This window comes from Strix uralensis, chromosome 9, assembly GCF_047716275.1.
Source record: "Strix uralensis isolate ZFMK-TIS-50842 chromosome 9, bStrUra1, whole genome shotgun sequence".
In the NCBI taxonomy this organism is placed as follows: Eukaryota; Metazoa; Chordata; class Aves; order Strigiformes; family Strigidae; genus Strix; species Strix uralensis.
Window position 1 is genome coordinate 3,319,269 of NC_133980.1, and position 25,083 is coordinate 3,344,351.

Genomic DNA, 25,083 nt, shown 5'->3' on the forward strand with positions numbered 1-25,083 from the left:
AAATGAACCGCTCACGGAGAATGAGCAAATTCCTTGCCGGGTACGTCGCGATGAGCCAGCACCCCATTTAAATGGACACATCGAATGAATTTTACAGGGTGTGCTGGCTCTTTGAGCGCAACGTGACAGGCTCGGTGGCACATCTGCGCTTTTCACCGGAGCAGGGGGGCTCCAGGCACTGCCGTGGAGGCTCGTGCATGCTCTGTGGCTGTGCTGCCAGCCCAGAGCTGAATTTCTGCAGCGCTGGGAGCAGCTGGTTGTCCCGCTCAGTGCTGAGCTGTTGAAGGAGCATTAAAGCAGCTGCTGTACAAAACCTTCCTGTAAAAACTAAGCCAGGCACACCTGGGCATTGGGACGTGCCGCGACTTCTATGTGCAGCAGAAGCTCCAGAGAAACTCCTGTTGCCTGTCAGGGCAAAAATCCTTAACTTCAGCCCCCTGGGTTTGGAAATGACGGTGTTGTGAATGTGGTCTGAGTGCAGGTGGGACCAGGGCTGCCGCTGGTGCCAGGTCCTTGCCCATGGGTGTAGGGCGATGTGCCCTGCCCCTCTCCCTGCCAGCCCCTTTGGGGGCATGTCCCCTTCTGTGGCAGAGGGATGAACTGGGCTGAAGGAATCATCAGCTGAAAAATAAATTTATTTTGCCAGCGACTCTCTGTGCCACAGAAGCGACAGCAAATGGCTAGCACGGGCATGTGGCTGATGAAGCAGCGCTCTGAGGGTTTGACCACAGCCTGTTTGGCTGTAGGCACCCAGGTCTGTTTGCCTCGTGACTTTTGGCTTTGGCTTTGTGAGCTGAAGTTTGCACGTTCTCTGCAGCTGTGCAGTGTTTTGTTCAGCTCATCGCTTCACCTTGCTGAAGGTGTCACTACAGCCCTGCCTCATGGCTGCACTCCCCTGTCTGTCTCTGCCTGAAGCCTCTGGGTCGGTGGGGACATCTCTGCAGAGAGGGATGGCAGGTCCTGAGCGTGTGGCTGTGGGAGCTGGGGTCACCTCCAGCACAGCGGGGCCACTGTCACTGCTCTGGCACCAGCTGGTGTCTTCTGGACCACAGAAGGCTGTAAAGGCACGCAAACTGTTTCAAGGGCCAGATGTAACTGCTGTTATTAAAGTTCTTTTCAAATTTGAACACATTTTAATGATGCTTTAAAAATGCTCTTTCCTCAACCAGTATCTTTAAAAGGCACTTACACAAACAAAGCTGCACAGGTGACAAAGGGGCAATAGGGATGTGATGCTTTCATTCCCAGCTCATACAGCAAGAACAGTGCCTCTTTCTTCAGCTGCTATTTTTATGGCTTGCTGACTTCAGAACTGGTGCTCGCTCAGTCTTTGATCTTAAAAAATACTTATGCAGAGGCTTTGTTTTAAACTTAAAAATAGTTGTGCCCCTTTCTAGCTCGAAGCAGAGCACCCATTGGTCCTGGAGTGCTACCAGAGCCAGCATTGTGTCTGTGTGTTCAGCTTAGCTTGGTAAAATACCTGGTGCCCGAGTGGACGGTGCTTGAAATGGCAAGTTTTTTGCCAGTGATATAGCAACGGGTGGGTATCACTCACACCAGTCCCATAAAAATACTTGCAAAAGTGTTCTCTGTTATCAGAGCACTTGCTATTTTTCAAAGAGGGGTTTACAATTAACTTATTTCTCTCATTATCACCCTGATGATCTGTTACTGTTTCGCTTCACTTGGTCCTGCTGATGGTTGCATTAGGTGCCCTTGCCAGTTTATATAAGATGAAGGTTCAGTGAGTATATAAGCGCTTCACACTTGTCTCAAAAGACAAGTGTCAAGTCTCAAGAGACACTTTTGTCAAAACATGCACTATTTTATCAAATGGAGGATTTGCCCGACAGTGAATTACAGATCTGCTGATAATCAAGTGGTGTTTGCCTTAAGACAAGAGAGGGCTGCAGGGCCTCTGCCAAGCCCTGCTGGTGTTTCAAGGGCTGGTGTTTCCGGAGGGAGGAACCTCACCAAGAAGGATGGTCAGAACTGCCTCCTGATTTGTGTTTAAATACATTTTAAAAAGCATCTAAACCCCTTGCCAGCAGCGTGGGATTTGGGCAGGTGCGGATGCTTGGGGTTTGGGCGCTCTCTCTCCCCTGTGTTTGACCCTCTCTGCTGGAGCCCTGTCAGTGCGATGACCTGCAGAGCCCTGTTGGGAAGTGGGTGGGTTTGCTTGCCAGGGCTGAGACTTGTATCCTCACCGCCGCCCCCGCCGCCGCCCCCCCCCCCCCCCCCCCCCCCCCCCGCCGCCCCTCATCCCTCGAATTTACCAGCCCAGCTCCTGCTGCAGGATAGCCCTAGGGCCATGGAGGCCATTCTGCTCGAGCAAAGGAGCCAAAAGCCTCCCAATGCCTTAAAGACAGGCCTATAGAGTAGAAGAGGACTAACACTGATAAGCTAGGCCTAGCCACACCTTCCTTGGGGTTTCCAGCCTCTTCCTCCAAACGTTCTTGAACCTCAGGCTTCTCTAAGAGTCTTGTGCTTGTCGTAAAATTCATATCAAAGTTGTTACTTGTATAAAGTATATAAAAATAAGGGAGATTGTTTCCTTGTCTCCCCGGGGGTTAGTGCTCTGGAAGATCTGCTCCCTTCCTTATTTTACCACTGGGGATTTGTGTTAATTATTACTGGGGATTTGAGCGTTGGCTTTTGCTCCTACAGGAAACATCCAGATTACCCCCTTGAGACAGGAATAAAATCACTTACCTGCCATAAAGGCAAACATAACATTTATAAAGTCAAAACTATAGTCTTTGAATATTTCATGAGTCTTTGGGCTCTGTCACACCCTGCAAGCGGAAATACTTGCCAAGAGGCAAGATTCTTTCCAGCTGGGGTCAGCGGGTGGCTGGACTGCACACCAGGGCCGGCTTGGCTGTCCAGGTACATCTCCATCCCATTTCGTTCTGCTAGCTCCCGCAGCTTGCCTTTGCCCACACGACCTGGATTCAACCCATGGATGTTGGATTTGAGCAGGAGCTTAGGTGACTTCTGGAGCAGTCGCTTTCACTGAATCACAGAATCATCTCAGTTGGAAAAGCCCCTGAAGATCCTCCAGTCCAACCATGAACCTCACACTGACCGTTCTCAACTCCACCAGATCCCTCAGCGCTGGGTCAACCCGACTCTTCAACCCCTCCAGGGATGGGGACTCCCCCCCTGCCCTGGGCAGCCCATTCCAACGCCCAACAACCCCTTCTGCAAAGAAATACTTCCTAAGAGCCAGCCTAAACCTTCCCTGGTCCAACCTGAGGCCATTTCCTCTTGTCCTGGTGCTTCTTGCTTGGGGGAAGAGACCGATCCCCCCCCTTTCTGCACCCTCCTTTCAGGGAGTTGTAGAGGGCGATGAGGTCTCCCCTCAGCCTCCTCTTCTCCAGACTAAACCCCCCCAGTTCCCTCAGCCGCTCCCCATCAGACCTGTGCTCCAGACCCTGCACCAGCTGCGTTGCCCTTCCTTGGACAACAAAACTTTCTTGCCGGGGAGCACTGTTGTACAACCTGATGCTGTGGTTGCGGCCGCATTGCTGCTGCCAGCGGGCACAGGGGGTTCTGCAGTGCCCCTGCCCCTTGTCTTCTGCTGGTTATTTCACTCACACACGCAGACTTCATCCATCCTGGAAGGCAAACCACCGGGCTGTGAGGCTGCTCATTTGGGATTAAGGCAGAAAGGGCAGAAAGGGATGAGTGTTCTAAAAATAAAGACCTTTGTTTGTTAGCTGTCTGCGTTTGTGTCATAGTCAAGGTGTGCGTTGGGTGTTTGTATACAAGGTTTGAATGTCAAATATTGACTAAGTCATGTCAAAGTGCCACGATGGTGCTTTTACTAACTCTACATAGTCTGCACCTCTCTTCTGAAGAGGGTAGATCTTCTGCCTCACAGGCAAGCTCTGGAATTTCACTTTCTTTCATGTAGTCTTATTTTGGAGAAGTATATTTTAACTTTAAGTGCAGGAGGAAAATAACTGCAGGGTCCTCTGCAGGCCTGGTTACCTGAGCAGACCGAAGGACGTTCCTGCAAACTCAATAAAACAGCAGGCATGACCTCTTTTCTTTTTGCAATAGTGAGATATTTGGATATATTTTTTCAGGTCTTGTCTAGCTAGTCAGGCTGCCTTGATTAATGGAAAGGAAACTTCCAGAGTAAGCATAATGCTCGGTTTGTCTGAGTTTGCAGAATATTCCTGTAAAATGTCACTAGGCTGGGATGCTGGGCAGAGGAGATGCTCTGGCTAAAGCTTTGATTATTGTCCTGATTTGGTGTTACTCTTCTCTTGTGGTCCTGTTGAAAGTCACAGACAGATCTCCTGACGAAAATGCATTTAAAATCAACCTGACAAATTAGAGAACAACCTTTTATCTAATTATAGGGCAGATGGGATAAAGCACCTCTGTGGGGTGTGTGTGACAACCATTTGTAGGTGATTATCTCTCTACTTGCTTTAGATGAACATCACAACAGTCTATAGCTTCTATTTCAGGAATTGGTGTTAGTGCAAAGGTGCCTGTGAGGCAGGAAAGGCTGCGCAGGACACCAGGCAGAGGGTGGGACAGTGGTGGCAGCAGTGGTCGGTCTGATCCTACCTTGGGGGGCAATTTTTTTTTAGAATTTTGTTCAAGGTAAGATCCATGGTCTGGTGTGAGAAATTGTGTTGCACGGGAAACTGTTTATACGTAGCATACAGCAAATTTGTGATTATTTATAAGCAGCCTATCACTTGTCCTCATAAATATCAATATTAACTGGTGTTCTGGGTAAATTCTGATTGGGGTAACTACCTCCACCCCAGCTAGAGGAGGGGCAGGGTGGCATTCTGAGATTAGGTACAACAAGTAATTAGAAGGTAAAGAATTAATCAATTTTAAGTACAAGGGCTGGGCGGGGTCTGAAATCCTGCATGAGTCAGATCTTCACATCACTCTGCTCTTGATGTGTCCCTTTGACAATATGAAATTGCTACAGCCAGGTTAATGCTCTATAAGCGAGCGTGTGATCTCTTGTTATAATTGTAATCTTGTTCTTGACCTATAGGAGATCTGAACATCTCGGTACATCCTCACTCAGATACCAGGTGTGAGTATTTGTGTTTATGGATTAAAAATACCTCTTCCTGCATGTCTAACTGGAAAATTTATTGTTTCAGTGACATACCTACTTGCTACAAAGCTTATTTGTTTGAATTATCATGAAAATAAACCAGAAGGAGGAGTGAATGCAAATCAAATCAATATTTTTTCTGGATGGATATTCACAAGTAGGTCTAATTATTGCAGAATACTTTCTTCTTAGCAGAGTGGCTCATCTACGAGACCTTGATTTCTGATAGGCAAAGATGCTGCAAGCTTCAGCCAGGAATGTTCATACCGTCAAGACACAAGCTGTTCCTCTTCCCACATCCGCCGAATGACTTGCGCTATTACCTACCTTCACCCAGCAGGGAGGCAGCAACCTACGGCTGTGGTAGTGAACGCGTGGTTGGCTCCTGGAACTGCTTCCTAAGTATTTTAGAGAAAAATGGAAGTTGCTCTGGGAGTTTAAAATTCTCTTCTAGAGAAGGCGACTGTGTTTTGTGGTGGTCTGGAAGGAATCTCCCACCGAACAGCAGTGCCAGCCAGTTTTGCAGCTGCTCTGGGTGGCACCCAGTTGCTGGAGAAGGCTTTCACCTTCATCTTAAAAACACGCAATTCCATCCACTATCTGTTTCATCTCCTCATGCTCTTTCACAATGCTGCATGAGTACAGCCAGCCTTGTGATTAATCCTACTCATTCTGATACCAGTTTGCCGTGGGAAATTTTCTTAAAATGAGCAGTTCTTACCCATAGGTGGGTTTTTTTTGTTTTCCCCTCTATACTTTGACCGTACAGATTCAGCCTTTATTGCTGCTCTCAGTGGAAACAGGTTTGAAAAGTGTAGGTCTCACAGATACCTGATTTTTTGTGTTTTATCTATTAATCACAAATATTCAGTGTTCAAACACTCCATTTTCGCCTAGAGGCTGTTGGTAAGTTATCCTGGGAAAAAGTTTTGTATCCTGCTGGATGTCCGGGTTCTGTGGGGTTGGTTAAGGTTTAGGGCCGGGATGTTTGTGTTTCACCTTTGGATGGTGCGCGCTGTAAAACCATCCTTGGCAGGGCTGTTGGGAGCACTTGGAGTGCCCTCTTGTGCTGATCCTGGCTGAAGCAGCAGTTCTCCACATTTTCTGAAACCTCGTGTGTTATCCTTCCCCATCCCACCTTCTGCCCCCTCATCCCTGTTTCTTCACAGCTGCACCTGCCAGCGTGGAAACCCCCTTCTTTGTCTTTCAGCTCTGCTTGTGAAAATATGCCACATTTCATCGCGAGCTCTGGCATATGGCAAAGCTTGTCACTACATTTGGAGTCCAAACGAGGCTCTGTCGCCTCCTTGCAAACAGCAGCTTCTGCTGTAGAAATCCTTCCCACTGAGACACGTTTTGCTCTTTCTCCCTTTTCAAGGCCTGTTATGAGAGATGGAAAGGGAGCTACTCCGCTCCTGCCCTAATCAGAACATCTAAAAAATACAATGTATTTTATAATTTTTTATATTTTATTATTATTTTTATTTAACATTCCCCTGTATTATTCTTTTGGAGATACTTTTGCTGATGCTGGGTGAGGTGCAGAGGAGGTGGAGAGGTTTGCACAGTGGCTCCTCTCAGGGGATCTTCAGGGGAAATTAGGATAAATGTGTGTGGGAGAAAGATAGATGGTGCTGTGGTGGGTGGGAGTGTAACCCCACAGAGCATGAGATACTCCTGCTTGTGAAAGTCTCATAACAGAGCTGTGGCAGAGCCAGAAGATGCTCTTCCAGCCCCACACTGGCAACTGCAGCCACCCCCCAGGAGACCAGGGCTGGTTACGCTTTTTGGGAGATGCAAACCCGATGTGTGTCTCACTGCCTCTGCAGCTCGTCTCTGAGCGTGCTGAGGTGTGAAATGAGCCCCAGACCACGATGTTCTTCTCACACTGCCTCTCGCCTGTTGTTAAACAGGGAGGTGTGTTTCTAGGATAGTTAATTTTCACCTTGCATGGGTATTAGGCATCTGTTCCGAAGAAATCAGTGGGAATCTTTCCTCTGACTTTAGTGTTGATCCAGAGTCCCTTGCATCTAGTTTGTATGTCAGAAAAAACAATTTTCTCCCTCTCTGTTGCATTTTAATTTTGTAAATACTATAAACTCCCAATAATTTTGGAGTCCAGCACATACGCAGACAATTTGTTCCCTGATTTTTTGCTTCCTATCATGATTTTAAGGTTGCAGCAAGTCTTTAAAACACCGTGACCTGTGCTGTAACCTTGCTTTATTACAAAACGTATATTTGCCAGAACAAAGAAGAATTTGGGTTAAAGGAAAGTAGATATTTCCATTTCCTTATTTCCAAGGAGTGTTGCAACACCTCCCAATGTAAAATAACCTGCAAAGGAGCCTGCGTCACTGCGTGTGGACGTTGTGCCACAGCGGAGCAGGACAAGATTCTCTGCTGAATAAAATTTGCTGTTGTGGAGATCTCTAAGCCCTTTGCTTCATGAGATGCTTATTAACTTGGGTAATTTCAGACTGACTGGATTTCACAATATTAAAATAGATAATGATTGCAGTGTTTAGCATGGAATAATAAGCTTAGGACAAAAGCTTTTGCGAATGCAAAGCACTTTGCCTTGGACAGGCTGTGTCTGACAGTGAGACATTGCCATCTCTTGGGCAGGTGCAGCTTGAACATTGACTTTATTTAAAACCTACAATAATTAAGAGCCCGGTGGTGTAGCTGAGGACTAGCAAAGGGCTGAGTCTATCACTGACTCCAGTGTCCTGATATTTTAGTTGATACTATTCATACTGTCGTGGTTTAACCCCAGCTGGCAACTGAGCCCCACCCAGCCGCTCACTGACTTCCTCCCCCATTGGATGGGGAAGAGAAGTAGAAGTAAGAAAACTCGTGGGTTTAGATAAAGGTGGTTTAATAAGCAAAAGCCGTGCACAAGCAAAGCCAAACAAGGGATTCATTCCCCACTTCCCCTGGGCAGGCAGGGGCTCAGCCACCCCCAGGACAGCCGGGCTGCGTCACACGTAACGGTGCCTTGGGGGACAAATGCCACAACTCTGAACATCCCCCTCTTCCTCCTCCTCCCCAGCTCTATGTGCTGAGCATGACGCCATGTGGTGTGGGATGGCCCTGGGGTCAGTTGGGGTCAGCTGTCCTGGCTGTGCCCCCTCCCAGCCCCTTGGGCACTGGTGGGGTGGGGTGAGGAGCAGAAGAGGCCTTGGCTCTGGGTAAGCCGGGCTCAGCAGTAACGAAAACATCCCTGTGTTATCAACACTGTTTAGGGCACAAATCCAAAACACGGCCCCATACAGCTACCATGAAGAAAATTCACTCTACCCCAGCCCAAACGAGCTCACATATGTATACATCTTAATACTGGCAAGGGCACAATGCAACTCAGAAATCAGAAACGTGGCTTATCAATTTATGTAAAAATGGTTGTAGTTACCAGGTGGATGTCCCTTAAATAGTACAAGCTGTGAGTCATTTTTTTCTCAAATTATGAGACTGGAAAAGTTTAAATATAATTACGTTTGGGATTATTGTCATTTACCTCCTAGAGTCTGAGCCTTTTAAACACAAGGCTCAGAACTGACTTTTAAAAATGAAATCTGCAATTTTCTGCAATCACAGGGTTTTAAGAGATTAAGCTTTAAGAGTACTGAATATCCTAATTCTCATGGCAAAACTCGAGGGTTGGCAGTATTGGTGCCTGACTTGCTTCTTGATACTACATTTCCCTTTTGAAAAAGAAGGTGTGTAGGCATAAGCTTCTGATTTTAATCAAATTTTGTCTTTCAGAAGGGAAAGTGGCAGGTGTATGGAGCTAGAGAGACCCTCTGTGAAATAAATAGATGAAAACTGATAATATTTGGCTTAATCCACAGTGCTGGCATAGAGTTTCTCAGAAAACACCTGCCCTTTGCTGATTAATAGGCTGCTGCTGTGTTAGTGATCCCGGCATACACCTTTGGTAAATGTTGCCTGTTCTAATAGTAAAAAAACCTTCCTAAAACTTGTCAGCCAGCCAAGTCGATTTTATTTGTCTGTGGAACTTTATGGGAACTTTACATATATGAGAATAATTGCACCCGATCCAAGTACAACAGCAGCTGTATGGCCAAATCTTCCCTGATTTGTAAAAAAAAAAAAAAATTAAAAAATGTGAATATTAGAGTTTGAATTTTTAAACAATGGTGATTCACAATTTTGGACCAACTTTTGAACTTTAGCTATTTGGCCTTTATGGGCCTGTAGGGTCTTTGCAAAGAAAAAAATGCATTGGAATGATGGGATGTACCCCTAAAAACTTTGGGGAAGGCGGGTACGTGGGATGAGTGAGACAACAGGCAAATAAGGCAGTACGATCAAGGGTACAAAAAATTAGAGACAAAATAAAACTTTGTGGTGCACTTTTTATTCTTTGAGTTCAACAATATGCAATAGGAAAATTTCCTAGAAATACTCCCATTTATATATATGTGCATGTATATATATGTATGTATAAATATTTTGAATCAGGTATCTGTTCAAACATAATCAGTTACAAATTTGGATACATAAACCTGCTGGTTCATAATATGCTATAGGCATGATTTTGACCTCAGAATAATTAAATACTGGGCTATACATCATGAAGTGTCTAGTGGCCACTTTGGGCTGCAGAATTTGCTCATGAAGGAACACAAAGGCAGCACATTACATCATAGGTAGTAGGTACTGGGTCTAGCTCATGGATTTCATATATTAAACATGGAAAAGGAGACTTCAACCAGAAAATATAATTTTCAGGAAGCTGCAATGAAGCAGCTGTTGCTCTGTGTGTCCTGCAAATAGTGACAGTGGAGATCTTTCTGTGCTTCTTTAAGGACTGTACAATATATGCAGTTTTTCTTCTTTAATTTAGCATCTAATCTTGTGAATGCAACAATCTCCATATCTGTGGGTGGGAAGGAAATTTCTGCATTGGTAGATATTCTTCAGGTGAGGCTCTTGCACTGTGTTGTGACTGTGTATCTTTTCTCTTACGTCTTTTAGAAGTAATCATTTTGCTGGGAAAGCTCTTGCTCGTGGTGCAGTCAGCTGGTTCCCATTGATACCAGGAGCAGCGGGGACCAGGAACAGGGGACCTGCCAGGGGCACCCACTGTCCCTGCTGACTTGGGTTGCGGACATGCCACCAAAGTGGTCCCAGAGGGTGGCACTCGGCAGGATTCTGGGCTGCTTTGGCATCCTCAGCCCCAGCATGTGGCCAGCGGAGGGGCTGACAAGCCACTATCACCAACCAGCCTGGCATTTCAAACCTCCCCCCCCAGCAAATATCATCTTCCCTGAAAGGTGGTGCTGGGGACAAGGAGGGAAACAATCCCACCACTTGCTATTAGCAAAGGCACGGCTATTGAGGACTATTTTGTTTCTTAAACACACTGAAGGAAAACAGCAGTACACCAGAAACGCAGGGTTTCTGTGACATCCTCGAGCCCCACACACAAAGGGAGACCAGGGTGAAAAAGGGGAGCCAGGCAATTTGATCCCTTTTTACCTTTGGCGGTCTAGAGTTTCCAGACGAGCACAATGGATGTGTTTTTAGTCAAGACCGGAGGCATCTGTAGATCCTGACAAAAGAGATCCGTGCCCCGGAGCAGGGCTTGGAGCAGGGCTACACTCTGCTCCCCACTGCAGCGGTATGATGCAAGGGGGGGTGCATTTGTTTGCGGGGCCATTTAACACCCCTGAAAGGGCTTCAAAAATCGGCAGCAGTGTAGGAGTTCAGCCCGATGAGCTACAGCAACTCGTCTGCTCTAATTCCAGTCTCTCACATAAATAAGTACATGTTACTGGTATTTTAAATATGCATTTAGGGACTCTTAGAGTGATTGACTCGATAGAATGTAATAGGTATCATGAAGTTCTTATAGTCCTTAAATAACTCCCTAAATGATTATTTATGTGAAACGGTAGCTTTTGGGTCCTTCTAGCCATTATATTTTAAAGTGCAATAAATCTCTATTTAGGTGGAACTGCACTGCCATCCTGCAGATTTAGGAAATTTAAAACAAAATATGGTGTAGGGTTTGTGGGATATACTGGCATAGACTGATGCAGATCTATTTCTGATCTTATTTTCCCCTTGATATCTGAATCTTAATAACACTAAATGCAATTATACTGATTTTACAGGGAGATCATTCCTTTGCATCCAATGAAAATCCCTATGGCAGTATTTTTTTCAAGTCAAGCATTTTAAAATCCTACATGAGTAGTAGCTCATTTTTCTACATAAATGTTTAATATTTACACCACACACTATTTAAAGTTCTTATCACAAATGAAAGCCCCCCAAAATTTTAAGCTGAAAACAGAACAACTGTAGAGACAAATTCCTTTTTTTTTTTTTTTTTAATTTTATGTTTTATTTCTCTCAATCATTTAGTTCATAATTCTTTCTTTTGCAAAAAAAATGCAAACTAGCATCTCAAATGCTGTACATGTGGGCACAGCACACATGACCTCCTGGCTTCCAGGATGGCTGCAGTGTCCCCAGAGTGGGCTGTTCTCCATGGCATCTGAATAGCAGCATCTCCAGGTGGAAAAAGATTTTGATCTTTTATATTTTGCTTGCTTTGTTGTGGTGTTTTTACACCCCTTACAGCTTAGTTCTCAATAGTCATATGTCACATAGAAAAATTTGACATTATTAGGTGAACATGTAATTTTATGACTAGTGAAGGTTCTCGTACAGAGCTGTATTCTGTCTATTCTGACATGTTGTTCTTAGTAAAGGGAATTTAACCATTTTTTTCCCTTTTGTGGGTAAACCAGGGTACACTGGGAAGAGAGGAATACAAGGACCCCCAGGACGACCTGGACAGTGAGGACCAAAGGGAGAAGAGCAATGAGGTGCTCAGTGGTGAAGCAGGACTTCTTTCATGGAGGCGACAAACTGGTCCTGGAAGGCCTCCAGGATCTGCAAGCTACAAGGAGTAACTGGATCCCAGAGGTGACACAGGACTGAGAGGTAACTGGGGAGAAAAGGCGTCCAAGGGGGACAGAGGAGAAATGGATGAGAAGGTCTGGAAGGGACACATGGGGTCACCTGGCATCTGAGAATTGTTGGGGCCCAAAGGAGACCCTGAAGTCCCTGTAAAAAGGGGTCAGCCTGGAAAACACGGGCTGGCTGGATTTCCAGGTTGAAAAAGAAGAGAAAGCACAGGGAAAATGGGGGAGAAAATGAAATTATAGCTTTTCCAGTGGGTCTTCAAAAGAAACAAAGCAGCTTTCTGCTTTTTTTTCTTTCACCCAGCAAGGGCGAATTCCTGCTGTCCATTTAGTGCTGCCTCTAAGTGACAATTAGGAGGCTACGGCATATTGAGTACATAAGAGAGGAGAAAAAAAGTTGTATCTTGACTTGATGAATTTATCTATTGTATGTCTCATATGGAAATATTCCTGCCCCTAATTAACAACATAGCAGAAAATTTTATTTTCAGCCTGTTTTCTGTTTAGCTCAGTTGTTTTCTGATAATGTATAAAGGAAACCAGAACACGTTTCAGTGTTTCAGAAAATAAAATTAATGGGGGGATGAAAGGAGGGCCTCTTCCAGGAGATCTGCTAAATCATTGTGGGAAATCTTGTGAGAAGTATTAATTGTTTTTTCACATAGGAATGTTAATCTCCTTTTAACAGTTCTTACCCAGCAAAATGTAATTTACTTCCATTTTTACCCACTTCCTGCTCTCTGTGAATATTCTCTTTTCCAGTTTGCCTTCTTGATACTTGAGCATTAAGATTTTAAATTACCTATTATTACAAACCTGGCTTATTTTCTATGCTGCTTCAGTTTCCTCCTTTATTGTATTTCCAAACCAGATTTTTTTAGTTTATCAGTCTACCTTGTATCTGCAGGTCTAAATTTTCTATTTTCATTCGCAAATAATTGGAAGTGGACCCCTCTGCGAGGTGCTTTTTGACTCTCCTTTGCTGATCTCATTGAAGAAATACTTTGTTAATTTAATACAAACTATATTTACACAGTTTGCTGTATCCCTCTGTGTTTCAGAACGGCAGCCAGGGAGAGGATCCCGCAAGGACAAGGTTGCTGTGGCCACATCCAGGTTCAGGACCCCCCCAGGGAGAAGCCTCAGGTAGAAATCAGTAGCATGGACACAGCTTTTTTTTAATTTAACTTTGCAAATCTCAGTCAAAACCAGCTATCTGCAAATATGCAAGGCTAGGAGTGTGTTTGAAATGTACTTTGAAGGAATCTTAATGGCCCACATGCATCATTTATATCAGTAAAATGTAGATCTAGATCCCCTGAATAAACGGAGTGATTAATCTAGTGCTAAATCTTAATTTGCACTCTCAACCTATGAGTTTTCTAAACTGCTTCAGTAACTCAGTAAGCACTGTTTGAATAAAAAAGCTGCAGTTGTCACATAAGCTAATACTACTATTGCAGACTGCTACTATTCAAGCTGTTCAGGAAAATACACTAACCCAGGATTCACAGAATCACAGAATCATCTAGGTTGGAAAAGACCTTGAAGATCACCTAGTCCAACCCTTAAAGCTGTATTTCTTGCTTTAGCTTTAGTGTGCAGCAAATATGGCATTAAATTGAAGTCCGTGAAAGAGTAGCTTTGGTGAGTATGGAGGCAACACAGTAAACTGCAGTATTCTTGGTTAAAAATGGTTAATCTTCCCCTATTAAATAACTTCTGTTGCTAATGAAAAGTCCTGAGTTAAGATCAAAGTAAGGATTTTGTTATAGTTGGTTTGATTGCCTTTTATCTTCAATTTATGTATCCATGATCTTGTCAGAAATATAACTGCTGAAGACACAAGTATTTTTAACTCCATTTTAAAACATTGAGTCCAATTACAGTATTGAATAGGGTTATTAATGTTTAAAGAAGAGCTGTTTGAATTCAGGATCCATCTCTGTTTTCAGCAGTACAAATGAGCACCAGTGAGTGCTGGTGGAGGTTCTGTTGCAGGAGCTGTGACAAGCCCATGCCCTACACAGGGTTAGAGCATCTCGCCACAAAACTCCTAATTGATTTCTTTGGAATAGCCTGAAAAGCTGGTGAATCAGTCTAGACTGGTATGCTTAGTGATAGACTTTCCTTAATTAACCTTTTATTGCTGAAAGCTGTTCAGGAAAGGGTGGTTGAAAATAAATCATGGAGGATTACGATTCTCTCCACTTACATTAAAGGAGAATTGATTGTTTTCTCCAGCCTGCCTGAAACAAGCAGCCTTTCTTGTCCGGCAGCCGAGCTTTGAGTGTACTGGTATGTAGTAAATTCAGACTGATTGAATGAGACCGGTTCCTTGCTCCTATTTCACCAAGACAAGGCAATGAAAGGCAGCCTCACATTCCTGTGTTTCATACTGCACTCTGAACCGGGCTGGGAAATCTAAGAATAAATGCTGGCCCATTTTAAGGTCACCGGGGAAGGAAACGAGTGCTGTGATTGCTGGGAAAAAATCAATTAGCCTATGAAATCCAGAGTGGTTATCACTTCCAATAAGAACAATGTCGTAGCAACCCTCCTGGGGTGGATTTGTCCCTTTTCCCAGCAGGGTTTTGTTCTGCCGCCCTGCAGTGCAGCACGGCCGCCCACCAAAGGTGGAGGGAGAGGAAAGCATTTGCTTGCCCCGTCTCTGGGATGGCCCAGATTTGAGGCTGAATTCCCCTTTTGGTGTGTTTCCATGCTGCAACGTGCACGCATGCACTCAAGATCCCGTACAGCTATTTCTGTAATTTCTCTTTTACCTTTTCGAAACTCCCACCTCAAGGAGGGGGTTGCGATGCCAAACTCTGCACACTGAATACTGAGAGAGGAACCTGGACCCTGCTGAAGCAAATACACAAATTCACACTGAGTCTGATGGCACCAAAACCTGATGCTGTGAGTTGAAAGAGGCGTGTCCCTAAAGCCCCAAAAACTGGTGTTGGGGGAAGAGCCAAAAAAGTCCCATGTGAAGAGCAACATCCCAGCCCAGGGAGAGCGTTTGAATTTCCTCGGATTTCAATGTCGCTTTGCTCCTTTCAAGGGACTTTGCCAATCCCCGCTTCTCCCCACACCGTGCAGGCTCTCATTGGCCACGGGAGCAGCTGTTACACAAATAAAACTGATTCTCTCTGAAAATAAGATTGTCTTTTTCAAAGTGCCATGGAGGGGGGGTCGTCCTGGGAGCAGGACCATTTATAAGGTAGGAGATAGCACGCACGGGTCATTTAGTCTTCAGACGGGATATTTGCAATGAAGTCATAAAATTTAAGACATAGTGGCAATATAATTTGTCTCGAGACAAGTTACTGTCTGAAATGAATGTATAGATGCATGAGGACTAGTGTTTTCCTTCCCCTGTATAAGAACTTGAAATAATTAAATAACAGAAAGTGCAATCATCCCCCTGATATTTAAAGCTGGGAGACTGGGGTTAAATACCTGTTTCAAACTGGAATATCTAAATACTATCATTTTAGGGACCAAACAAAAGAACAAGTGTATTGTTACAATGTTATTATGGGACACATGCTAATAATTAGTAGATATTTAGGTCCAATTAAATATAGATGTACTGAACGAGATGTCACTGCAGCAGAGTTTAACTTCATATTTTGTGTCCACTGCGAATCATGATCTTTCCTAGTGGGGGGATTCAAATGAATGATTTTAGAATTGGTGCTGGTGAGCTAATGTAATGAAAAAGTCCAAAATTTCAGTTTTATTAAAATGCATGTATATGTTTAGGAATAATTATTTTAGAAACAGTCTTGCCCATTATAATGAAAACCTGTTTAACGATTCCTTGCTCTGAGAAATTTATTTTCTAACCAGATTGGTAGGGTATATTTTTTTTATTAACTGTGTTTTTCCAGTATTTGACAGCAATCCATCAGTCTGGCTATGTAACTGGAGAGTGCCTGGTTTTAGAGCTTGTTGCAGAAGTGGTTTGTGACAGTAAAACATAGAAAAGGTTTTGATTTGAAACCTTTTTCCCCATAAAGTTATTAGGTGTGTAAAGTCGCAGTTTCTGCTGCCGGCTTTAGGTGTGTGGAAGTTATGGGTTTATTTAGTTATCATCTCCAGCGGTGACAAAACACTCCCACATCCTGAATATATTCTTCAAAAGGAGAATTTGGGGCTTTTTTTTTCTCTTCCTAGACAGCAGATGTCCCTCCTTCTCTGTGACTGCGGCTGTTTCCCTGCTACCAGCCTGTAAGGTCTGGCTCCTCTCTGCCTGCCTGTGCTGAGCGCTGCCCTCCCGTGCCAACCACCCCAGAGTTAAACTCTTCATGGTAAGGTTGGCAGGGGCTGGTTGGGAGAAATATGAGCTTATGACAAAAATCAGTGCCTGGTATCCTGTCCTAATGCGACACGTGCATGAAGAAGGGATAATTTATCCTTTACTGGAGCTGATGGGGTGAAGAATGGGTTGAACGGCAGCAGTGGGCAACAGTGATCACTGGGGATTTTGTGGGGATAATCAATTTTCCATAAATGATTTGGTTTTGTGTGAAAATGGAAAAAATCATGGCCCTTTCCTCTAAAACTGAATTCTTAAAGATGGAAAGATTGTAATCCAGCCTCCAAATACCTGACTTTGAGTCAGACCTCCTTTCACCTTCCGGATGGCAAGGATAGTCAGTGTTTCTCCTGGTGACTTTTTCATGTAATGAAGTGCCTTAACTGCTAAGGAAGGTTAGATTACAGGTTCAGCAAGAAAGGGAGTCTGTTCCGTTTGTATTTACAGATCAGTACACTGGTTTAAAAAAGAAACAAAGATGCTTTATATGACAAGTCATCTGAGAGGCGTCATCTGTCCTATAGGAAAAACTGTGTGCTTCTTACTTTGTTCTTTCTTCCTGGTTCAGCTAAATCAACACTGTAGAAATAAAAAGAATGGATCTGGAAGTTTACACTAACAGAATGTGCAAGTCCAGAAAACAGTAAAAAAGAAAAAAATCGACATAAAAATTTTTGGAATACTTGATGTTTCATTTTGTTTCCATTTATTCTTTCAGAGCAAAGCTTTTTATAAAGTGCAGTTGTGTTGGAGTCTGAAATCGTGATTGAATTATTACTAATCATACCCTCGTAAGAGAGACATCACGTGTCCCAGTGATCACGTAACTCTCAGTCAGTGCCTTGAGCTACTGTTGATACTTCCAACCACAGCGAATGGGAGCAGCTGGATGGCCAGTGCTCTGTAGGGTGATGGTCAATAGTGGGGAACAGGCAGAAGGTTTTGCTAATTTTGCTTTATTTTCCCCATAAAATGAGGCTTTCTAACGTAGTCCTCCTGTCAGATGCCTGCATGTACCTGACACTACTCATGCAGTTCTTCTGGCTTTGTGCGGATGCAGAGGGTGTTGTGCAGCAGTTTATTATCATCGTGTTTATCTTTTTCTACAGCTGCCAACATGTGGAGCTCACTGGGGTCCATCTCAGCGTTTGTGATGCTGGTTGTTACTGCCACGCACGCAGGCATGAAGGTGACCCCGGCTGTGAAGTACACCAAGACAAAGACCTTACAGCTCGTGGGCACTGGTGCCTCTCACACCCCCCTCACTCCTCTCACGGGGAAAAGCTCATTCCCGGCAGCACCGGGCAGAGCCAAGTTACCCACCCCAAGCCCCGCGGCCCAAGGGGCCACCACGCTCTTCCCCTTCGAGAACTACACGCTCGACACAGCTGATTTCTTCTTCAACTGCTGTGACTGCTGCCCGCCTGCTGCGGGGCCCCGGGGGCAGCCGGGGGAGCAGGGACCCCCAGGTATGGTGATGCCTGTCTCGCTGCTCTCAACTAAAGCCTATCACGGAATCTCCTGCTCTTCCTTCAAGAAATGAGTCGGCGAGACTTGTGCGGCAAATACCGAATGTGATTATACCTTGGGTAAAGCCAGAGCAAAAAAGTGCACACTAGCCACCTTCCAGAAGTTATAAAACACCAATATGAGTAGCAAAGCCCCAAAAAAGATCTTCCTCCCCGTGGCACTCACTATGGGGACCACGCTGGATGGGAGTGGTGCAGAGCTGGCCCCATACCACGTCACTGTGTGGCCACGCTCTTTGATTCTCTGTCCCTGTGTCTGATCCCTGGGAGTCAGATTTACTTTCACATTCACTTCAACCGTGGTTTTATCACCCTCAAGACCACCTGCAAGCAGTTTTTATATCTTTGCTGAAGGTTTATGATAAAAGCCTCTTTTTCTTGGATTTTTTTTCCCCCCTTGGAAAAGAGGAAGTTAAATACAAAAATAATTCTGGGTTCAAATTTTAAAATAAATACTTGCTCTCACAAGAGACAGCTCTGTATAGAGCACCTAAATATTTTATAAGACATACTTTGTCTCTTTCTTCTACTGCTAAAATACATACCTATAGAGCACCTAATTCTAATACTGCTATAATGAATAGTGCGTTAGTCTGCAAATGTTCACTTTAATAGCACCAATATTAGAGATAGAAACTATTCGTCTGAGGAAAGGTGGTAAAATCATGAAATAATTTTCTTTTAATACAATGTACTCAAGGGATTTTCACTTCCCATAGCTCCGGAGGGATTGGCTGATAGAAATTATAGTGGCTACAGAGGGAGTTTGCACTCATACGTCTCTAGAGTGTTGATGGAAAAGTCCTTGTGTCAAATGGGTTGTGTTGTGATGACTGAAGCTGCCCTAATCTGCTCCCAGACATGCATCGGGAGTCTCTAGATTCCCAAGTGGATGAAAAGGTAAAAAAAAAGATTGATGCTAGATTGCTTGCCTTTCAACCCATCCTTTATGCAGCATGGAGCTGTCTGCCAGGTTCCACTTTTATATTTGTAGACTTAATTCTTTTTAAGGAGAGGGGCAATTATGAAGCTATGGGAGCTCCTTAGATGCACTCAAATATTAAAGACAGATTACTTCTGATGTTTTATGAATGTCTGAGCTCCTGTGGCTCTGAGGCAGCTGAAAGTTGGTTTTAAAAAGTGTTTAACTACAGCCAAGAGTGAAATGCAAAACTGTAAGATCTGGGGATTGCAGTAGCTGAAAGGCAGAGGTTGGGGAGCTGCGTGCCTGACCAGGGGACCTGCGAGCAGGCACCCCACTAATGTCAGCACGAGCAGTGTGACGTTGCCCCTGCCACCCCTCACCTTGCACCCTGCTGTAGGGTTTCAGCTGCAGTGTCTGCAGGGCTCAGGCCAAACCCCTCTGTCTCACCTTTTCTTTGCATTGGTTGTATGATGTCAAATAAAATAGCCAGCTCTTCCCAGGGTGATGGAAACAGGGTTTGCCTTACGTGCATTCCCGAATGCCATGTTGCTTAGCTATGATTGCAAATTTTATTTATAAAGTTAATCCTTTGAGTTACTAAGATAATTTTGTCGATGTAATGATGTTACAGGTCCCAAGGGGGAGAAGGGAGATGCTGGTCTGCGAGGTCTGCCGGGAACGCCAGGTCCTCAAGGTCCAAAAGGTTCTAAAGGAGAAAGAGGTAAAGCAGACTAACTGCTCATGCTGTTGACCTCATGAAATACCACAAAATTGTAGGAAAAATTATTTTTAAAAGGAAACGGAGTATGCTGGTATGGATTGACACCCTGAGAGATTTAGCTGGCATTAGTGCAGGCACAGTAACTCACATGGTGGTAGTGTATGTGCAGGTGGTATAGGAAGAGCTGCTCATAAAGATCTCACTTGAAACCCCTTGCTCTGAATGGGAGTTTCAAAACTGAGTTCAATTTGCTTTGGATTATGGACGTAAGTAGGAAAAAAACCACCACGGAAGCTACGTGCAGGTGTAGAACCTGCATTTCCATTTAAGCATCTCAGGCAAAATTATTTCAGCTAAGATGGAAAGCAATTATTATCCATCAGTAGTACCCAAAAGGAAACCCTGGCCTTTATTTCAGGCTCAGAGCAGCTCTGTCCTGCTGCCACAGCCCATTGGTAGGATCCAGTGGCTGCCTTTGGTCATGGAGAAACACACCACAAAACTGGTAACGGGGGTACCAGCAGCTGCGTGCTGTGCAGCTCATCAGTGCAGCCTCTTAGGCTTTGATTCACTTCTTGAACAAGACATTTGGCAATCCTGGAGTGAGAAACACAGAGCTGTCATCTTCTCCACCTTGCCATTAAACAGCAGCAGCCGCCTCCCAACGAGGCGCTGATTAGAGTCAGAAATCCAACATTTGAGTGAGATGCAGTTGTCTGCGTGACGGTGCTGTGGGATTCAGCCGAGGGTTCTGAAGGCATTTCTTGAAAACACGCATTGCTCATGCCTGTTTTATTAATGAAGTGAGGGACACATGCAAAACGGTACCAGTCATCTTCGGTGTAATGGTTGCTGTGCTGCAGACACCACCACCACCAGTATATTAATGGTGAAATGTCCTAGGAAGCAAAGGGGAGCAAGGCGAGCGAGGAGTAAGTGGAAACCCCGGTTATCCAGGCAAACCTGGGCTGCAAGGTACGTAACACGGGCTGGGAAACCCAGGAATATTGCACCGACCTGTCCCTTTGCTGTTGGTGATGCCCTTCCATCTCCCAATCAATCCAGTATTAATGTTTTAAATGTTTTTTTTCCCCCCACTTTGCCCTTTTCCTAGGTGAAGGTGGAGTAAAAGGCAATAAGGGCAACTACGGCTTCCCTGGACTGAAGGGGCAAAAGGGGTCCAAAGGGGACACTTGTGAGAACGGGACCAAAGGAGACAAGGGAGATAGGGGGGATGCTGGAGACCCGGGAGCGGATGGAGAACAGGGTGACAAAGGGGAAAAAGGAGACATGGGGGAGAAAGGGTACTGCGGGGAGCCGGGGGGAAGAGGTGCAAAGGGAGAAAGAGGGGAAGGGGGGATGAAGGGAGAAAAAGGGAGCAAAGGGGAGATGGGGATTGAGGGTATTCAGGGGGTGGATGGAAAACAGGGAGAAAAGGGTGAGCAAGGAAGTAAGGGTGATAAAGGGGACCTGGGACCCACCGGCATGACGGGACCTTCTGGGCCCAAGGGGGTTGCCGGCAGCAAGGGAGGCCGAGGGGCCCCAGGAAAGAAAGGCTCCCGTGGGGCGAAGGGCGCCCGAGGGGACACCGCAAAGCTCCTGCGATCAGCGTTCAGCGCTGGTTTGTCCAAGCCCTTCCCTCCGCCCAACGTTCCCATTCGATTTGACAAGATCTTGTACAACGACCAAGAAGATTACAACCCTTCCACTGGGAAATTCAACTGCAGCGTGCCTGGGGCATACGTCTTTGCCTACCACCTGACGGTGAGAGGGCGTCCAGCCCGCGTCAGCCTCGTGGCCCGTAACAGGAAGGTGGCTAAAGCCCGTGAGACGCTCTACGGCCAGGAGATCGACCAGGCATCCTTCCTGACCGTCCTCAAGCTGAGCGCGGGTGACCAGGTGTGGCTGGAGGTGGCGCGGGACTGGAACGGGGTCTATGTCAGCGCTGAGGACGACAGCGTCTTTACGGGATTTCTTCTGTATCCAGATGTTTTTGAGATCCTGCTATAGATTTAAAAGGCAAAGATATTACTGAGAAACGTGCTTTTCTCTCTGCCTACAAGAGGAGAAATGAGCATCCTTTTAACGTATTGGTTTAGTTGCTAGGTTTCATGATCTTTTAACAAAAATATTTATATTTGCAATATATGGATTAGTTTTAGCTAGCAGCCCCAAGAAGCAGCAAGTCCTTTGTGCAGGTGGGTGATGGCTGAGAGAAACCATTGTCCAAACGCCAGCAGGACCGGCATGGGGAGGGGATTTCACATCACAGACTTCAGGTTTGAAATTAGTCTCTTAAAATTATGTAATGAAACTCATTGTCCGACTGCAATTTTAATCAGGTCAGCTCCTGCAATCCTTGCATGGTCAAAACTCCTCTGGAAATCAGTACTGATAACTATTGGTTTTGGTAAAGACTGCAGAGTTTGATTTATAGAGTTTAATCAGACATGAACATGAGCAGTAGGTTTCTTGAAGTCTCATGAAAAGATTTAAAGTTATTTTATCATTGAATAAGTATTATCTAGTAGTTTAGACTTGGTCATGAATTATATAAAGGTTTTTCTAAAAGAGTATTAGAGCTATTTGAGCAGTGCAAAAAAACCCTAACTATTGTCCTTAGGACAATATCTGAAACTTTCAAAAGTAACTGAGAGATCCATAATCCAATTTATTAGGCTACTCAGAAACCCCATTTCTGAACCACTAACAATTCATCTGATGCTGTGGGGTCAGCCCTCGGCTGCAGGGAGGAGGAGGAGGAGGAGGAGGAGGCAGCCAGGAGTCGGCTTTGGCACCCGCACGAGTCCTGAGGCGTTGTGAAGGCCCAGTGGATGTGTGGGCACATTTTTAGAAAGCTGGTTTACCAAAATGGAACTGACTCTTGTGAAATAAAAGTACGACATTAAATAATCTCTGGATATATTTCCTTATTAATGCACCTTCTCTTATCGTAGTAACTTTATGCTACCTTTGGCCTATTAACTAACACAAAATTGCTGCAATCACTCTTTTTTTAGAAATAAAACTCAAGTCCCATAGTTAGCCTGCAGTGGCACTGGGATTTACTTGTCTTCTCAGGCAGTCGCAAACCTGGGACATTTTCCCAGTGATTTGATGAATGCTGGGTCTGACCCTGACGTGGACAGGGTGAATTAGGCTACTCTTCCCGTTGGTCTCCGTTTCCTTGCTTAAATTGCCATGGTGCTTTCCATACCATATTTAAATACCATCATAAATCATGTCCCTGTCCCTAATGTCTTTTTACATGGCACCAAGATGAAGAATTCCAGAGACTTTTTTTATACAGTGAGAAAATTGACACCAGAGAACTGCTGTTAAATTTTAAGATAAAAACAAGGCAATTTTAAAAGGCTGATCCTATCTATCTGGTAAATGTAAAGGGTCCTTCAACTCATCAGCTTTGCAGCTCTCTTTCAATATCAGCAATTCAAATATGAGATGTACTGGCTTTGTCAAAAAGTTGATCCTTAATTTGGTGCTTAATCTGAGTTAGTTCCTATGTAGTTCAAATCCAGAGTGCTAAGTATATAAAAGATGGAGATTTCAGTTTATGAACTCTCTGGCAGCTGTTAAATATTGAGGAAAAACAAGAAGTTGTAATAATAATTTTGGATTCCTGCTGTCACAACACCCTCAATTCTTTTGTTGTGCCTTCATGCTGCTTCCCGTACGGCCCCTGTAACAGATGGTGGTATATGGACATCTGACTAGCAATTTTCTCTTCTCCTGCTGAAGTTTCTTACACTTTTTGTATAAATAACTTCTACAAATGCTCTTGAGAAAGCAATGCAAAAATTCAGTCTCTCAAGAATCTGCTCAGATCTAATCCTTTCCATAAATTAATTGCCTGGTCCTCTTAAAGAAAAGAGGAGCTGGCAACACCATACAAGCTAACAGAGCACCTGCTTCCATCCAAAAATCTCTGTGTAAAATACAGCCCTGGAGGGGGCAGCCCGATGAGAAGATTTTGAGCTGCTTAAATCCTGCCAAGGGGCTCTGAGAGAAGGTTAACGGCAGCAGCTGGAGACAATTCAGGCTGTGCAAAGGTCCTGGGGAAGGACACGGGATGCACATGACACAGTCCCCCTGATTTCTAAACCCCTGTCATGGATACGGGAGGGCTGCGGTGATAGTTTGTGCTGGCTCCTGTGCTAAGGACATGTTTTATCATTAACCAAATAGCAGTGGAAAGGATTTCTGCCTGAAACCCTGACTGGGAAGGCAAGAAGCATGCACACAAGTTACCGAAATAACACACAGCTCCTTCATATTCATAAGTTTCTTAGGGTCTATAGCTGTGCCAGTGGTACTTTTAGTTTAATTTAAAGTGTTGATGATTATTTTGAAAGCAGTTTGTTGGGTTTTTTTAAATTTAATTAAAATACATTAAACAAGTGTCTTGCGAAGTCGAGTGTGTTAAGCACAGTGAGAGGTGCTTTGAACAAATATGGATCTTTGTAGAGAGGGAGTTACCTTTAATATCAAATTGAATTAACAACAATACCTGGAAAATATTGTTTCTCTACATTGTTATTTTTTCTACTTTGGTATCCTGGCCAAAACACGTGTTGTTTTTGAACCAAGTAACTTTAATCAGATCAGTCCACAGCTGGGCTCAAAAATTGCTCCAAATTAATTGAAATTTTCAGCACAAATGTACACACTTCCTCCTTTTACAAGTAGAGACTCACGGGGCTGGTGCCTCAGTGAGATTTTTCTTTCTTTTAAAGGCCACGTGAAACCTCCCTGGTCAAAGGGTTTCAGAGCTTTAAAGGCAGCAGATTTGCAGAAGGGCTGGAGTGAAGGAGAGGAGGAAACATCCTGCAGCCTGGGCTTCAACCTTTCCTGCCTGCTCCCAGGTAGCCTTCCCCAAGACCATTTGGCTAGAAAACTTTAATCCAAGCCATTTTGCACTTCAAAAGGTCTTTTTTTTTGCAAGGGCATTTGCAATCTCACTGCTGTGGGGTACTCTGGTGAAGTGTTCTGCTGCAGCAACTTTTAACTGAAGCAAAGTGTTCTGTGGGGTGTTTTGAAGTACTAAAAACCCCCTCATTTTTATATGGCTTTCCTCATTTTTCATGCTGTGTCACAACAACAGTGAATGAATTGATTGAGGACGTGCTTTGTCTCATTATGTAGCACTGCTAAAAAATGCCAAAATATTTGTTCCATTTCAGTTGTGCTTCTACTTAACACAGATTTATTTTGTAGAACTGTTTCCTGTCTGGGCCACAATGAAGCGGTTTCACACTGGTATAAGAGAAAATAAATGCTTAGTGTACTAATCAGAAGAGCAGCTGTTTTCAATAACTAAGAAAAATTATTCCAAGCTGACATAAGGCCATAAAAAGCAGCTGCTTCTTTAATTAGAATGTGGAGGGGTAAATCTGCAGAAGGATTTGGGTGCCTTTCTAGAAAAGATGTACTGGAGCCCCAAGTTGGGTAACTAAGTGCTCTGTATGAAACCAGGGGAGGGTGAGAGGTGTCAGATGGA

The 25,083-nt window shown here is 44.5% G+C and overlaps 1 protein-coding gene across 3 annotated transcripts in view; it reads left to right on the plus strand.

The window, feature by feature from the left end:
* Positions 1 to 22,297, plus strand: part of OTOL1 (otolin 1) — a 52,717-nt gene extending 30,420 nt beyond the window's left edge. For all 3 annotated transcript variants that reach the window (XM_074878447.1, XM_074878449.1, XM_074878450.1), the window contains exons 3-9: positions 11,890 to 12,085; positions 13,128 to 13,212; positions 16,249 to 16,382; positions 17,500 to 17,859; positions 19,476 to 19,565; positions 20,469 to 20,540; positions 20,680 to 22,297. In XM_074878447.1, coding sequence (XP_074734548.1) covers positions 17,508 to 17,859; positions 19,476 to 19,565; positions 20,469 to 20,540; positions 20,680 to 21,575 — 1,410 coding nt within the window. In that variant the 5' untranslated portion in view covers positions 11,890 to 12,085; positions 13,128 to 13,212; positions 16,249 to 16,382; positions 17,500 to 17,507 and the 3' untranslated portion in view covers positions 21,576 to 22,297. The remainder of the gene's footprint in view (positions 1 to 11,889; positions 12,086 to 13,127; positions 13,213 to 16,248; positions 16,383 to 17,499; positions 17,860 to 19,475; positions 19,566 to 20,468; positions 20,541 to 20,679) is intronic.
* Positions 22,298 to 25,083: the final 2,786 nt, after the last annotated feature.